Source organism: Antedon bifida, chromosome 9, assembly GCF_963402885.1.
Source record: "Antedon bifida chromosome 9, ecAntBifi1.1, whole genome shotgun sequence".
NCBI classification, from domain to species: Eukaryota; Metazoa; Echinodermata; class Crinoidea; order Comatulida; family Antedonidae; genus Antedon; species Antedon bifida.
Window position 1 is genome coordinate 16,690,341 of NC_136234.1, and position 17,803 is coordinate 16,708,143.

General features: G+C 32.3%; 1 protein-coding gene across 2 annotated transcripts in view; it reads right to left on the reverse strand.

The window, feature by feature from the left end:
- Positions 1 to 960: 960 nt before the first annotated feature.
- Positions 961 to 17,803, reverse strand: part of LOC144851612 (uncharacterized) — a 52,792-nt gene continuing 35,949 nt past the window's right edge. For both annotated transcript variants that reach the window (XM_078709155.1, XM_078709154.1), the window contains 5 exons: positions 15,137 to 15,257; positions 12,437 to 12,581; positions 8,119 to 8,268; positions 7,725 to 7,812; positions 961 to 4,424 (listed from right to left, as the gene is read on the reverse strand). In XM_078709155.1, the coding sequence (XP_078565281.1) occupies positions 4,383 to 4,424; positions 7,725 to 7,812; positions 8,119 to 8,268; positions 12,437 to 12,581; positions 15,137 to 15,257 (546 nt within the window). In that variant the 3' untranslated portion in view covers positions 961 to 4,382. The remainder of the gene's footprint in view (positions 4,425 to 7,724; positions 7,813 to 8,118; positions 8,269 to 12,436; positions 12,582 to 15,136; positions 15,258 to 17,803) is intronic.

Consider the following 17,803-nt stretch of genomic DNA (forward strand, 5'->3'; position numbering starts at 1 on the left):
CTTTTTGTGTGGAAGCCTTTACTGTATTTCAATCTAACGTGCGTAACAACCATTGTTTCATACCTTTAATTCATGCGGTATGTAAAAAAAAAGAAGAGTTTTCAATCTGTCCTTCCTCTATTTTTGCCGTTTTACTTTCAAAACCATCTCAAAATACGATCGCCTGATCTGACCGTACATTTTCCTATCTTTTCAGATGTTGTTATAATTCCGATACTCTTTATAGCTAGGATTTTATTTTGTTATCGCAGTGGGAATAATTCTTACATCTTTTTATCAGATGGCTTGAGTATCGCAGACAAGCAGACTTCTCTGTTTGAAGAGGGGTCATTAATACACAATCAAAGAAGCTCTCACATCCGATCAAATTTTGCATAATTTTCCTAAAATCTATTTTTCAGTATAAACTGAATTATTTCCCACGCCAGAAAGTTAGGCCCTACGCATGTGTTTTCGTTGAGCGTAGTGTGGCGATGCATGTTTCAGACAATTCAATAATTGTAGTTCTAAAAATCTTCCATTATCATAAAAAATGGCTGTGAAACCGCACGATGGATTGCAAAGACACTTTATCAACGTATTTATTAGGATTATATCGAGGATTAAACATTTTATCTGTAAACGTTTAATTTTAACACGACTTGTTCCAACACAAATAAAAGTGGTCGTAACATATCGGTATCGTACACTTAGACTTTAAGATGTATTGTCTTCCAAAGCATGAAAAATAAAGTAAAATAGAAAAAAAGGTTTTTTTGCCCAATAAATAAATAAGGAAATAAAAAATAATGATTTCGCTCATTCAATAAACCGTGTAAAATGTTACCAAATCCCACGGACTATGGCAGTCCGGTTAATTTTTTTTTCTCCTTTATCAATTACGATTTTATCAGATAAATGTTTTTATCCAAACGCGCAGTCACACGAATTCGTATAGAAAGAAACCACATAACATCTAAATATATGAATAAAAATAGTAAAAATGTTTATTATATGCAAATACAATCCAATATACAATAAACAAATAAGTAGTTGAACAAATAAAAGCAATCCCATTAAACCTACATAAAACACAAACTATTTTCTTTTGTAAATTTCGTATGAATACAAAAGAAAAATACGAACACTGATTACATTTAATATTATAAAACAAATCTACATAATAATAATTCATCAGTGACACTCACAAAGTTTACGCGCGCGTACAGACATGACCATCACAGTCTGTACGCACATGTGAAATGATGCGTCTTCACAAAGTAGTCTCTAAAATTTACGCGCGCGTACACAATGTATTTGTTATCAAAGTTTGTACGCACGTGTGAAGTGATGACACTTCATTACATAAGTCAGCGCGCGCGTACAAAAATACATATGATTATCAATATTGGTACACACGCGTAATTTTTGTGAATTTTCAGTGTCACTAACTTATGAAATACTGTGATTTTTAAAAAATATATGCATCATCGAATACACGGCCGGCACTGTGTGTAATAAATTTATCAAATAATTTTAAAACGATTTGAAATCATTCAATCCGTCACTGATTGGTAATTAAAAATAGTCAAAATTAATTAGTCCAAATTTGTTATCATTCCGGACTGGCAAAAATTGTATGACTATTATATTATAGTATGTGAGTATTAATATTTAAACTAATACATAATTATACATTGTATATTAAATTAAATATTTTATTAAGCGATAAGAAATGTTAATTTTAATTGGAATATGTCAGCAACTGCTAAAAACGCAGAGCCAGTTCTAGATAGTTTTGAATATAAAAACTACACTACAAAATCGTTTAGAAAACTTGATTATAGAACACGTTGATTTTTATCAAACTATTTACATATTGATAAATATAATTACCATTCAATATACCCTGTTATAATTATGGATGTAAGGAGTTTATTAAAATATCATTATATGAAATGTGTATTGTTTGCGAAAATTACAGGTCTTTCTATCAGTTTTTAAAAAAGGCGTTTTTCTAACTTGGATATTTAATTACAGATAGCTAATAATTTGTTGTGTTCACGCACTCGGACCACAATGTGGTACCGTATTTATTGGAAAATGACGGTTTTCTGTAGTACTGGAACACACTGTAAAAACTGCCTACTATCTATGTGTGTATTATGTCAATTATTATTGCTGCTGCGCCGATATTGGAAGAACATTGATAAGAATATAAACCTATATTATATACTTGCAAGTTTTACAAAATGTTAACCGAGTACAGGTTTGGTCCTATTTGTTTAGCCACGACTATTTTGATGGTCAAGTATGATTGAGACTCTTTAGAAGACTCGTTTGACCATTAAATGACCAACTCAGCTTTGGTTAAAAATAGAAATGATCCACGGTAAAACAGACCGGCCTACATTACAGACGAACACAGCAAAGAAATTGCTTAACGTCAGTCGCATTATTTGTCAAAAAGTAAAATGTGTTGATCGAATTCATTAACTAATTAACGAGTTGAGTTATAAATAATGAGAAATTAATATTAATTACTTAAAAGCACCACAGTAAACAATAAAAAACACCTTTGCTAAAGCTGTATATAAACGCTGGCACATATTTCCAATTCTATTAATTAACAAATTCTAAACTTTTCTAACTACATTTTCACCTAGTCTCTTATTGCACTTACTTACAAAAAAAGAAACACACACAAAAAAACTATTTATATATTTGTATATATTTATATTATTTTTTTTACAAGGGTATTAAAGTTTCCTTTGGTGCCATTATTCTAGACTATTAAACTGCTATATTGTAGATAAAGCTTATACAAAGTTTGCCTAGATATAAAATTGTATTCACCAGTTTTGTATTAGCAGCAGTAGTCAGGTAGCTCAAACCGGAAGGGAAGAGGGAAAAGGAGTGATGGGGAAAATATAAAGGGAAGAGGAGAAAGAGGGAGGGAGGGGAGAGGAGAGGGGGAAAAGGAGAGGGGATAGGAGAGGAGAAATGAGAGAGGAAGGAAATGGGAGACAGGAGGGATCAAAGTGTTATTATACTTGTCATTTTCATCTAAGGTATTATAGATGAAATGTAGTCAAACAAAATAAGGAAACCTAGATAATTGGTACTTTTATCTTCCAATAAAATTATAAATGAATATAATATTAGGATTTCTTATATTCACTATTGATTAAAAACTTAGTAGGCGAACATTAAAGTTTCACGAAGAGGACGCATCATGGCCTGATGAAAGACATTACTTTGCCATTTTATAACTGAATGAAAGATGTTGGTGCATAGAGGGCTTTAGAAAATTCAAATTAAGTGATAAAATTACATCGAGAAAAAAATGTGCATGACCTATGTTAAAAAAATTCACCTTTTCAAAAGGCTAATTAGCTTTCAAAGTAAATAAATTTATATATTTACTTAAAAACATACCCTGTTGTCCGTGACAATTGAGAAACCATGTTTTGAGAAAGGAATGTGTTGGGTTTAGAGAGTAGACAATCTGACTACACTTCTAGTCTTACTAAGAACTTCATCTGAACTCTGATGAAAACTCAAAACTTTTTAAAAAGTTACCGGGTTGACGCAAGGAAAGTCACACAGGGAGGCAGAACGGACAGGAAAACGTTGGAGGTGTACACGAATAAAAATAAAAATGTAACATATTTTTTGTATGAAATGAATTACTATATTATACTGTAGCATGTATTCATAGTTGAGAAATGTTAGTTGATTTATGGGTGTTAAATAACCACTGTTAGCCGCAGCTATGTACATCTCTGGTTAGTGATTGTAAAAGTAAATACGAGTATAAGTATATAAAACGGTTGTGATATCGGCTTTGATATGAGGGAGGGGGAGCCGAGATATAACAGCCATACACATACATCACGTTCATGTAACAAAATATAAGAATTTTCATTCTTATGCTGTGATATCAATATCATCATGTTATGATATGATCAAGTTGTGATCATGTTGTAATATCATCATTTTGTGATCAAGTTGTAATCATGTTGTGATATCATCGTGTTATCTTTTTATGATATCAGCATGTTATGATATCATCAAGTTATAATATCATTATGTTATGATATTATCCGGCTGTGATCATGTTATGATATCATCATACTTTGTGATCATGTTGTGATATCTCATCATGATACCCAAATATAGACCATACCTAACCATATCACCACATTTAAACACACTTCTTTAATGCAAATGTGTTTTGCAGTTTAACTTTGTAGTAAACCTTACCGACCTCACAATTTGACCCAACAGATGCTTCGCAAATCCGCAAGGTCAAAGGTCAAGTCATTTAGATTGACCCATCAAATATTGCACCATTTTTATCATTTCATTCTTGTTATTCTTTGTTATTCTCCTTAATCTGCTCATTTTGCATCTTTTAAATTTTGGGCTGCAAGTTTAGCTTTCTATAACAAAAAACAGACAAAAAAATGTTGTATATACAGTAAATAATATCTATTGACTAGATATTGCTATGTACTTTCACAGTTTGCACTTCAAATTAAAACTGATTTTATATTAAGCAACAATACAACATTAAAAATATAAGATTTAGGGCCGCATCCAGGATTTGAAATAATTTGTTGATGAGGGCAGGCTTAGGTAGTGAGGATAATCGTTTAAAATCCAGTTGCCATTACACACCTCAGAACGTTTGGCGACCGTGATCGTGAAATCTTGAAGGGAAATTGTACGATACGAATACGATAACCATTTATTTCGAAAGAAAAATTATACAAATATTTACAGTAGCAAAGAACGTCATGTGGCCCCCACAGTTGATGAAGGAGGGAATGTGAATTTTCCTTTTTTCATTTGGCCTTATTGGAGGTGGTTTTAGAGAAAGATTCACCTTACAAGGAGTGACGTACAAGATCATTAGGGTGTCTAACAACCGGCCTACATTATTATACAACTAGGCTAACTTAATAAATTTGCATTATGATTTAGAAAGAGCAACACAGCTGGTGAACAGTGTGTATGGTCAAATATAATATTAGCACTTATTTAATTGTATACCATACGATATCATTTTTTTATACTGGAAGTAGAAAGTAGAAAACAAGGGTGAATATAAACTCCTCGTCTACACAAATTGTTCTAGTCTGAACAGGGCTTAAGGATAACAAACAAGGGTGGAGATATAACCCTCTACAGCTACATATTATGTTTTAGTGTGAACAGGACTTAAGGATAATATTATACTGGCACTTATTTTATTGTATAAGATATAATTTTATACTGGAGGTAGATAGAAGAAAACATGGGTGAATATAAACTTGTCTACACATAATGTTCTAGTCTGAACAGGGCTTACGAAAAACTAACAAGGGTGGAAATATAAAATAAACCTCTACAGCTACATAAAATGTTTTAGTGAAAAGGACTTAAGGATAATACAGTATTAATTATAGTAGAACTCATTAAAGGTTTTATACCATAAGAGATACATTTAAAGATGCAAAGTAGACAAATGAACAAAGGTGAAAATATTAACGCTCCTCTTCTAAACATAATGTTCTAGTGTAAACAGGGCTTAAGGATAGATAGGGTGGAAATATAACCCTCTATAGCTACACATTATGTTCTAGTGTGAACAGGGCTTAAAAACAAACAAGACCAAGGTATTAAAAGAGGTTTTGTTTTACAAAGAGAAACCTATAGGATGATATCTCTTTTTACAAATTTGCTAAAAACTGGGTTTTTTTTGTGTTGAAACACAAAGAAATAAGTTGTGTAAACGAAACAACTATTATTGTTTCAAAACTCTTTAAGAATTGGAGACAGAAAAATGCTAAATTTACAAATTACTATAAATCTTCAAGGCATAGACGGAAGCAATTTCCAGTGATTCCTAGAAATCAAGACACATAAAACCCGGACAATTCTATTATAACAAAAAAATATATGAAACAGTTGCTTTCCAATTATGTTAATGGTAGCATGTGTTTAATAACTTTTCTTATTTATTATTAGATATTACTCAGACATGACTTGAACCTAGCACATATAAATGATAGGTAATGAATTAAAAAATGTTGTATAAACCACTATAGATACATTTAATATTATATTATGCATCCAACAGCGAATTCCTTGCTAATTACAGGCAGTTATCAGCATGTATAAACTATCTCCCATTCTCATTTCAGGCTTAAGCTCTATCTACACTATCAAACTAGTTTGACAAAAAAAGTGTGATGTGCCCAAACATGGTAGTGATATGCCCATATATAGTAGTGATATGACATCACAAGAAATATGACATCATCATGTCCATATATGGGCACACATTATTTTCTCAAACAAAGTTTGATAGTGTAGACAGAGCATTAGAGAGAGGAGTACTGGCAATAGGTTAGGATTGAACCCTGGACCTTGGCATTTGAAGGCAATCAGGTTAACCACCAAGCTACAGCTCAACTACTATTCAAAACAGTTAAAAATGTACATTTTGGAACAAAAACCTTTTTTGAAAAAAATCTTTTTTTTAGAGGATTTGAACCAAAGCTCTTATAAATGAAAGGAAAATCACAAAACTGTTTTTTTTTTCAAATGTATGCAAGTTCAAGTTTCAGTATTTTGGTACAATGTCCCACCTACCAGCCTGCAATCAGCGCGCTGCCAATCTTCATATACTACATAATGAGCTGATGAAATTGATGGAACCTTGCTGGCGCTACCAGTAGCCCCGGGCACTTCAACTAATACCAAAACATAGTATTAACAGTGGTTGGATCTCCCAAAGCCCAGGAGCAGAGCAGTCATAATAACTGATTCAATAGCGTGATAAACTTGAGAAAACATTGGCTTTGACAGTAAGCGCTTATCTATTAGCATTCATTATTCTTGATCGGTTTCTTCCAGTTAAGAAGTTCGTCGACGGAGAACGTATCGCGAGTTCTGACATGTCAATGAACTACCGATGTGTCAGTTGTTAATAAATATTCGCTAAAAGATGATGAATTTATCGCCGTAAGATTATGTTAATTTATCGTGATAAAGAGACACATCGGCAATGACTAAAAATGTCCTTGTAGCCTATATACATATTTTGATGCCAACATGACATTTTGACACAATGATGATGTCTCTCAAGGAGAAGGAGAACAATCACATTAATTGTATATGACAGGTTATAATAGTGAAATAGAGGAAATGAACAAAATGATTAATTGGTTAGGAAAGATTATCTGTGAAATCCTGAACTAATAAATCATTTGTAGTTTACATTAAAAATTCATTAGGTTCAAAATATAAAAAGTTTTTATGTTAAGGGGACACCTTTGAGACCTAACAAAGTGTCCCCTTAATAGAGGTGTCTCCTGAACCAGGGGTTGGCCATAGTGTTAAAACATATATTGACTCTTGTTCGTTTCACAAGAAAGTGTCCATTAATAGGGGTGTCCTCTGAGCAATAACTGATTGACCCTCACAGCAATAATGACCTCTTAATATCGTAATGCTCAGGGGTCAAAGGCCCCTAGTTTAGCACTCCTAAGGGTCCTCCAACGTTGGGTAGTTTGCATTAGGACTGCTTATGCTCTGGGGCCCCTTGAGCTCTGGGGCACCTGGGTTTAGCCAATAAGCGCTCATAGCCGTTACGCCACTGATAGTCAGGGTGTCTCCTGAATAGGGGTTGGCCCAAATGAAGAGGTTCTATTTCATTTTGCATATATTGTATCAAATTTTATTCTGATACTCACCAATCCGCCTACTTTCTTCACTCCCTTCACCACAATTGTTTCTTTTTCTTCTTTTATCTTTTTTACTTTCTCATGTGCTTCTCTAACTCTGTAAAAACATAGAAATTCCATTTCATACCAGTATGCCATTTTTTTTTATAGTACATTTTATTAAATGATAAGAAAGCAATTTAATTTGGCCTTGAACCTGATAACACACTGCCTAGTCTGGACTAAAATGGTTACACTTTTTATTATACAAAAGAAAAATCACTTTAATTTAATTTAAATCAATCCCCTTTATCCTACCATCTGTTTACATAGGCCTACTTTACTAACAAAAAAAAAATCATGCTGATTTTACAGATATATTACATGAAGAAATTTTGTATACAAATATTTACACATTGCTTACTTTTGTTTGGCGATCCGTTGTTGTTCCTTCTTCCAAATGTCTTTAAAATCCCGACAAAATGGCGCCCAGAGGTTAAAGAGATAATTCGGGGTGACATCATCTTCACCTTGTTTAGGCTTCGCACAGTAATAGTCTACCATGGATGCAAAACTATTAAATGAAGAATACAAAACATAGCAATATAGAGTCTTCACGTCTTCGCCGTGGGCTCCAAATAATAACACACCATATGTATAGTTAAATGAAAATAATTAAACATTGCAATTATAGTATGACGATGTCTGCACTTAGTTTTTTAAACATTACAAAATTACCACTGACACAATACTATTAATATCAAACAATATCAAACACACCAATAAGGTGATCATCTTTACTTAATTCACAAAGAACGCAAACCTATTAAAATTATTAACATATCAAACATACTTAGTTTTGGGTGGCAAGTCCACATCGTGTTTACGTTTGATGGGGTAATATTAAGGTGCCTGGTATTTTAAGGGGGGAAATAAAAGATTTATAATGTAAAGAAAAATAAAGAGAGAAGTATAGAGGAAACGCAATTAAGAAATGAGATTTATGAGTTGCAGTATATATGAGAATATGATTTATATACTAACAGTTTTGTTTATATAAGGATACACTTTGCTATTTTAAATGGTCAAATATTTAAATAAATAACTTTGGTGAATGATCTTATATACAGACGTACATGTATGGCTACTACATGTTAATTAATATTGTTAACCTGTCGGATTAGGCCAAATAAAAAAAAATATTTTCACGTTCCCTTTCTCCTAAAATTTTGGAGTTACAAATATTTTTTTATTTACTATTTCAATTTTTTTTAAATAAATGTTTGTATTCTGTAGTAAAAATTTCAATTCAATGTAATATAACATTCAAATGAACTTAAAAATTGCATAATCGCAGTCAAAGGGGAGTGCACGCCCCAAGTGCTACCCCCTGGATGTTCCACCTTCTGGATGTGCTACACCCTGAATGTGCTACCCATGGATGTGACACCTCCTGGATTTGACACTCCTTGGATGTGCTACTCTTGGATGTGCTACCCATGGATGTGACACCTCCTGGATTTGACACTCCTTGGATGTGCTACTCTTGGATGTGCTACCCTTGGATGTGCTACTCCTGGATGCGCCACCCTGGATGTGCCACCCATGGATGTGCTACCCTCTAGATGTGCTATCCCCTGGATGTGCTATCCCCTGGATGTGCCATCCCTGGATGTGCCACCCCTTGGATGTCCTACCCCCTGGATGTGCTACCCCCTGGATTTATGTCCCCTGGATGCGCTACCCCCTGGATGTGCTACCCCCTGGATGCGCTACCCCCTGGATGTGCCACCCCTGGATGTTCCACCCTGCCCACACTAACTTGTTTGCACCCATGTCTTGCAGTTTCATCGCTGTATTCTGTAGCTACTTCAACATATAAAATACAACAGGATTTAATGTAGCAAGCTGAGTGTATGATATAGTTTCGTCATCAACAGACCTGATATTACATGAACTTGGAGCCAGTCTCAGGAGATACGGATATTTAGACTGACTGGCTCTTGCCAGAAGTATTACAAGTCAAAAGTAACCACTGTGTTTGAAGTAGTCAGATGTAATTTACATGCTTTAAAATGAGTGGGAGTCTCAATGCTACAAACACTAGATTTATGTACATTTTGAGGATTTTAGTAACAGCTTGTTGATAATTTATACTTTTGTATGTGTTTAAGTCCCTTAAGTTTTTACCAGGGACCAGTACCAATTATGACAAATTCTTTTTGGTTTTTTTTTAGGTTTTTGTTGATTTTATGATTAAAATATTTTGTTTTTACATTTACATGCTTTAAGATGAGTGGGAGTCTCAATGCTACAAACACTAGATTTATGTACATTTTGAGGATTTTAGTAACAGCTTGTTGATAATTTATACTTTTGTATGTGTTTAAGTCCCTTAAGTTTTTACCAGGGACCAGTACCAATTATGACAAATTCTTTTTGGTTTTTTTTTTAGGTTTTTGTTGATTTTATGATTAAAATATTTTGTTTTTGATTTATTATCTTGTAAAAACAGTATTGTTTTAACACTTTCACAGAAATATTCATTGTATGACACACTGTACACTGTATAATCAATTTAACATAGTGATATGTTTACTACAAAATATAGTAACTAGAAAATGCAAATTGCAAGTGAGTGCTGCATAATGTTTCTCAAACAATTCATATAAACTTAATATGTAATTTTTTCGTAAAGTAATGTGGATTTTTATAAGCCCAGTCATAACTTCTTATCATTCCAAATGATTGACACATACACTAAAGCTCAAACTAGTTTGACAAAAAAGTGTGATGTGCCCAAATTTGGTAGTGATATGCTCAAGCGATATGACATCATTGTGTCCATATGGGCACATAACATTTTTTTGTCACATAAAGATTGGTAGTTTAGACATAGCTTAACTACATGTGTTCCCCTTACACGAGCATACTCCAAAATCTGCTAAGAAGTCATTTTCAAACGGGAAGTGCTTTTCGTGAGAGAGATAATCCATGCCGACACAAAAATACATTTGTAACTGGTCCTCTTGTACAAGCCCACAGCATTTGTATAAGCCCATCCCTTGACCCAATATGTACTACCAGAATCAGTACAGCAACATGAATACAGTACATTTATAATTTAATGGTGTAAACAGTTTAATCATCTTAAAGATATATGAATACAGTACTGTATCTACATTTTAAATATAAATACATCCGAGAATTCTTGGGTGGTGTTTGAACAACGACCAGATCACAAGCCTGGCGTTCATACCCCTAGACCACTGAGCTTGCGCTGATGGCTTCAAGCCCAAGGAAGCAGATGGTACTGGACCGACAGGATAATTATTTAATGCCAGAGTGAGTGCAAACTTTGAATAACTTTAATTAATAAACTTTGATCCTATGCAAGGCTACTTTAAGGTACTGTAGATATTAAATAATAATAATATTGTTAATAAATATAAAAAAAGTACAAAACATTGGAATATTTTAAGAACAGTAGAATTGCTGTGGTCTGTACTTTTCTTGACAATCATACATCACTACAAGTCTGTCACAAATACAAACACTTACACATAACGGTTGAATCAAATGTGATATTATAATGATTTATAATGAACCTTATGCCCTCTATTGCAAGATTTTTTTACTAATGAACCCTCAGCTATTTAGCCTAGTTATGAGAAGCTAAAGGATTTCATTAGTACGCCAATATGGCACCTGTTAGGTCTTAGTAAACATGAAGGAAAGCAACTAGTTTGATGTAAAACAATATAAATGAATGCTTCTCTTGACAGATTGACAACACTGTGGTCTGCGGTTTGTTTGTGACGGGTGCAAGGAAAAAAGTAAAGTTCTAAGAAACTCATCAATTAAAACTACTTGTGGAACCACAATTCACTTGTCTAAATATCAAAATAGTGATGTATAATAAGTTGAAGCAAAAAGCACTAAACAATCGAAAAAAGTTTTTAAGAAATTCCTAAAATGAAACACCAGCAAGCTACTTGTCGAATCACAATTCAGTGAGTCTAAAATTCCAAATAGTATAAAGTTGCAGCAGAGCCCCAAATTATTGTTTCGGGTGCAAAAAAAAAACACCTTAGAGTCTGGGCGTAAAACGTCAAAGACTTCAACAAACTTAGCGCAACAAATACATGCGCATAATTGAAAACCGATGCGCATAGTGATAGCTGCATTGTCTCACAATTTAATACAAAGAGTACAGAAGTGATATTAACTGAGCTATGACAACACTGATTGGTTTGTGAGCATGCACAGAACGCTCTGTCGCTTTTTAGTGTACAGTATTCTTGCAGCTTATAAACTTAAACTAAAGACATTCATGTTGTGTTCAAATAGCTCATAATTTAGTTTCACAATACTTCACAGATCCAGTAATTTAATATTTACATTTCAAAAATGTGGTATTTTATTTCGAATATAAATAATATTTGCAAATACATACAGTTATTGTCTCTGTTTGTAAGAATGATAAATTATTTTGTTCGCAATAAACATTGTTTTTACTTACTGAATACAGTACAATCATTATTATATACTTTTAAATTTCAAGATTTGTAGAATATTTGTGAATTTATCCTAAGCTCTGTCTACACTATCAAACTTTATGTGGAAAAAAAATGTGATTGCCCATATATAGACATGATGACGTTGACTACCATATTTGGGCACATCACAGTATTTTTGTCAAACAAGTTTGATAGTATAGGCTAATAATGTTTTGTACTTACGTTTCTTTGGCTTTAATAATCAATTCTTCTTGGTTTTGTACTTCTAGCTTAGCACTCAGCACAAAATTCTGCAAGTTGTCTTTGAAAGGTTGGAGATACTCTTCTGCCGATGTCTCCACTACTCTTTGAACACGCTCATCACATCCTGACAAATAAATAAAAAATTAATCAGTAAATAAAATATAAAAAAAAACGGTCTTAACTAGAATGGCACACACAGAGCGCAAGCCTCTGCCTAGGCATATGAAAATTTAATGACGTGTTCATATACAGCTATGAAACCATCCTTAAAAATCTTATGAAAATCGGGCGATAATTTTTTGAGTAATCCTGCTAAAAATCTCTCACTCTCATTTACATATTGCTCAATTGAGCATTGTCCAACTTAAATGCATTTTGGGTAATAAATACGGTAATGACATTTTTATATGGTCCATCCATAAAGTACTATATAGCATACTGTACTAGCCAACACTCCCGTTTTGGCAGGGATACTCCCGTATTTTAGATTCGTCTCCTGGCCTAACATCGTGCTTCCGGTTTTCCACATTTTCTCCCAGTACAAAGATAACTGAATTTCGGTGTATATGTGTTGTTCTTTTGCATTAAAAGCAAATTTACGATATTTAAGCCATTAAGACCATCTGTGGTCACAATTTTTTTAAATTTTTTTCTGAACAGAAAGGTGATTCCCCTCACACTTTAGCCACCACACATGATACAGAGATTTTGAGGATATGAAGCAGATACAGGCGCTTTCAGACAAACTAAAAGGGATTCCTGTATTGGAAGAGTTCAAGATACAACAAAACTTTCACTTTTACATTGGAAAAGACTGACAACAAGTTGGTAAAACAATTTATTGATAGACTGTATGGAATTGTGATATTATAGCAAATATAATAATGCCCTTGAACTGTCAAAACGCCGTCTGATTGGTTGAATGTTTAGTGTCAATAAATGTCAATGAAGTAGCAATTTATCTCATTTTATCTGATTGCACCTGACATCATCTATGATTGATTGATTGATGTCAAAATGATAAATGGGGAATATTATTCCACTACCAATAAATAATCCTAATATTTTCTTTTATTCAATTATACAAACAAACAAATAAAATAAAGTTTTGAATTTATCTATACATGATTGGTTATTATTGATGATTAATGTATTGATTAAATAATTGATTATTATTGATAAATGGGATAGGGGAGGGCAGATAGCATTATTCTCTTAAACAGTTGAACCTTTTATTCAATTATACAAACAAAAAAAAACATTTGAATTTATCTGAACATGATTGAATTATTGATGATTATTAATGTATTGATTAAATAACTATTGATTAATTGATTATTATTGATGAATGGGATAAGAGAGGTCAGATGGCACTATTCTCTTATACAGTTGAACCTCTATTAATGAGGTACCTTCGGTCCATCTTCAAGGATGTCCCCTACCCCCATCCTATCATATTATTAGTAGATGAAAGTAGTATCTCCTTACCATGGGTGTCCCTTGAATAGCGGGTTTCTTCTGTAGTTTCAAAATAATAATACTTAATACTGCTGCATAAATATTATTATTTATAATTTGTAATAATTTTTTTAACGAATTCAGGCTTTGACGGACGCGTCTGAAATTGCTGTGGTTGGCTATGAAGGCTGGGCAAGGTCTGCAAACTATTTCTATAATATTCTAAATATAGCTATTCTAATAGAAATATTAACCTTAGGTCATTTTGTAATACATTCTAGCCAAAATAATTGCACTTACTCAAAGATTTTGATCTGAAAAAAGTGATGAAAATTAATTTCTTGATGTATTTAATTCATTATGTTGTCTGAATTCTAAGATATATGTGTCTCTGAACTGGTTTGCCTGTTGCAAACAGTCTGAGCACAAACTTAAGGAATTTTAATTGCTAACTTTCAAAATTCAGTGCCTCCACACTACATCAATAATTTTAAAGCAGCGAAAGAAAATGAAATTCTTCCAATGCAAAATCCTATTCACCAGATTTACAAAACTGTATTAGCTACATCACAGAAAAGTATCCCTTAAATAGGTGTCCAAGTCCCTTTAATAGAGGTTTCCCTTTAATAGCGGTGTCCTTTCAATGAGGGTGTCCCCTGGATCGCCTGGATAGGGTTTCCCCTGAACCAGGAGTCTAATAGAGAGGTTTCAAAATTGTTTTCTGTAAATTAATTATTTCATCAAAAGGGAAAACTTCATTTGAATTTTTCCCTTACAAAATCCTGTTCAAATGAGCACCAATCAAACAGAAATACCGTTATAATTTTAAATATTTCAGAACACGACATGATAACTTGCTAATTAATTACTTAATTACAAAAGGGGAAGTAATACAATCTTATTACAAGACATTGACATTGTTTTACCATCCTGAGAAAATCAAAGAAATTAGTTACTACTCAGGATTACAACCACAAAAACAGGATTATGACGTTGATGCAAGCTACTAGTACTACTGTACATGCTATGTCACAGAATTGTGTCAATCACTAGAAATTCTTTGAATCAAATACTATGTTTGATTTGATAAACATTTCTGGCCAGGAGATTCTCTTCCTATTTTATAACTGTTTGGATCCAAGAAGAATAGTTATATGTTGGTTTGCAATTTAACTTGCTTTTCTAGAGTATAGATAGACAAACAAACGGGGTCATAATCACCTTTCAAATCACGCCGTACACTCCTAAGATCTTTGTCGACATCTTCAAACTTAACGAGTGTCGCCTTCGTCACTTTACTCGGTTCCGGTATGGGAAGATGCGTTAGTTCAGTGCCGGCATTCTGAAACAAAGAGACACAAGTATAATAAAATAATGATGCTCAGACCGATAAACGATTTCTCCAAAGCAATGTAATTAAAACGACCTCAACGTCGATAGTTTTTAAACTTGTTGTGAGGCCAGTTCATGGAAATAGTATATATTTTACGGTTGCTATAGTCTCTCTGGAAGCGAACCACTCATAAAAGATAATTGGTGGATACAGTAATCTTGTTTTTATTAAGAGATTTCTTATAAATTGTAGTTACTAGATTTCTTGTTAAATAACTTGAAGAAATTAATTACTTGTATACTGTACACAACTTAATTAATTTCTAAACAGAATTTGTTTTTAAAGAGAATCGATAGATGGATACATACGGTTTATTTTCTGAAGCAAAAGTTCATTTAAAGTTAATGAAACTAACTTCAAAGAATAATACAGTAAGAATCTCTATTAAAGGGCCACATTCAGGACACAATTGTCCCTTTAAATTGTCCCCCTGAAAAATTTTATTTTATCATTTTAATGTCACATAATAGAATATTCACTTTGACCAAAAATTGGATTGAAAAAATAATTATTTATCTAAAAAACTCTAATTTAAGGCAAATTTAACTGTTTATTTTGTCGTTTTATAAGTGACTTGAAGAATTTTATTTTTGTTGTTAAATATGTCATTTTAATGTCACACAGAATATTCACTTTGACCAAAAATTGGATTGAAAAAAAAATTATTTATCTAAAAAAGCTGTAATTTAAGGCACATTTAACTGTTTATTTTGTTGTTTTATAAGTGAAATATTTTTTTTTTCTATGGAAGTGAATAAATTCATTAAAACTGCAAACTGGGCTATTAAAAGTCTGATGTTATAAATCATTTTTTTTCATGATTTTGGGGGACAATGCATCTTTAATATGAGTGTGTCCTGAATAGACTTGGGTTAGCTGTCAACAACTATTTATCATTAAAGCTAAAGAAATAAACAGTTAATTATAAAATAATTTTTTTTTTCTTAAATGTTAAAATATAAAACTACTGTACTGTATTAAAGAACTAGTTTTATTTTGTTTACATTTCACATATCTTTTTTTGAGACAAACTTGAAAATTTTAATCGAAAATATTTAAATAAAAAATCAACTTGATTAAAACGAAGAATCTATAAGCTGAACCTCAAATAGGCCTAATTTAATCCATTGAAAATAAATCCATCTAAACAAATCCCCGTAATAAAAACTAAATCTTTTTTAATCTAGATGGTATCCATAAGGTGAAATTCCTTTCTACAAATCTGCAAAAACGCCTTAAGGTAAATTTTGAATAAGAAGTTAGTGACATGTCTTCCAAATTAAACAAGTTAGTGAATTGTCCCGATTATAAAACGTCGATTTTTAACAGACTTCTTGGCTTCTGATGGCTATCTCAACTTAAAATGTTCTTAAAAACTTAACACGATCATTTTAAATTCTTTATTTCTTTATTTGTATTTAACACTTACAGGTATTTTAATCATTTAAAGTATGAGTCAAGGTACTGTACTTTTTTTAAATGCTGTTACAACTTTTGTCACTTTTTATCACCGTTGTTTCGATGATTACAGTTTAAATTGAAAGAATTTGATACAAATGAAATTGTAATATGTAGTTGAAAATGTACATGTATTTAGTTACACAACTATTGGCATGAAAATAATCTGTCAAGTGTTTAAACTCAAAAGACTTTCACTGTGCGCTGTTTGCTGGCTATCGCCACATTAAAAAGGAAAAGTATTCAAGTATCTATTTTAAAATAAGTATTAATAAGAAGAGTGATAGTACTTGTATTGAGGTAATTCAATTGTTGAAAATAGCATATTCTTAGTGGGTACAGATGTTTAAAATAGACAAATCATTGTTTCAAATACATTAACCAATTCTTGGAAACTGTTATTCTAAATTTGAAAATCTTTTGTTTTTAACTGTAAAGCGAAATTGCATCTTTTTCTGGATAGAATAGACAGTTGTATGAAGAGAAGGACTTATGGAATGATTCAAACCCCTCCTTTGGGACTTCTCTATTCAGGGGACACCCCTATTAAGGAGACACTTTCCTGTTAAAATGAAAAGGAAATATATGTTTTAACACTACGGCCAACCCTTACTAAATGGACACCTCAAATAAGAGCCTAGACACTTTTTTGAGTCCAGAAGGTGTCCTCCTCTTTAATTTTTCATTTCATTTCATAAAATTTATCTGACAAAAAAGGAAAGGAAAAATACAATGCATATAATATAATGATAATAGGTCAGAGAATGAAGGCAGATGCTCTGAAAGATGAAGACAAACATCTTGAGGTGGACGTCGAGCCTTAAAAAATAAATAAATAAAAAAAATAATAGGTGAACTGGTTCTATTGTATCAGGCAAAATAAAAATTCAATAAATGAATGAAAGAAAGAGAGGGTTAATGAAGGGATACTTCTTTTCTCTATGTTTTTAAAAATAATAATACACATCATGGTTAGATCATGTTTTTATGATTATGGCAAGTATAATAATAACTATCTGACTTTGTTCCACAATCCA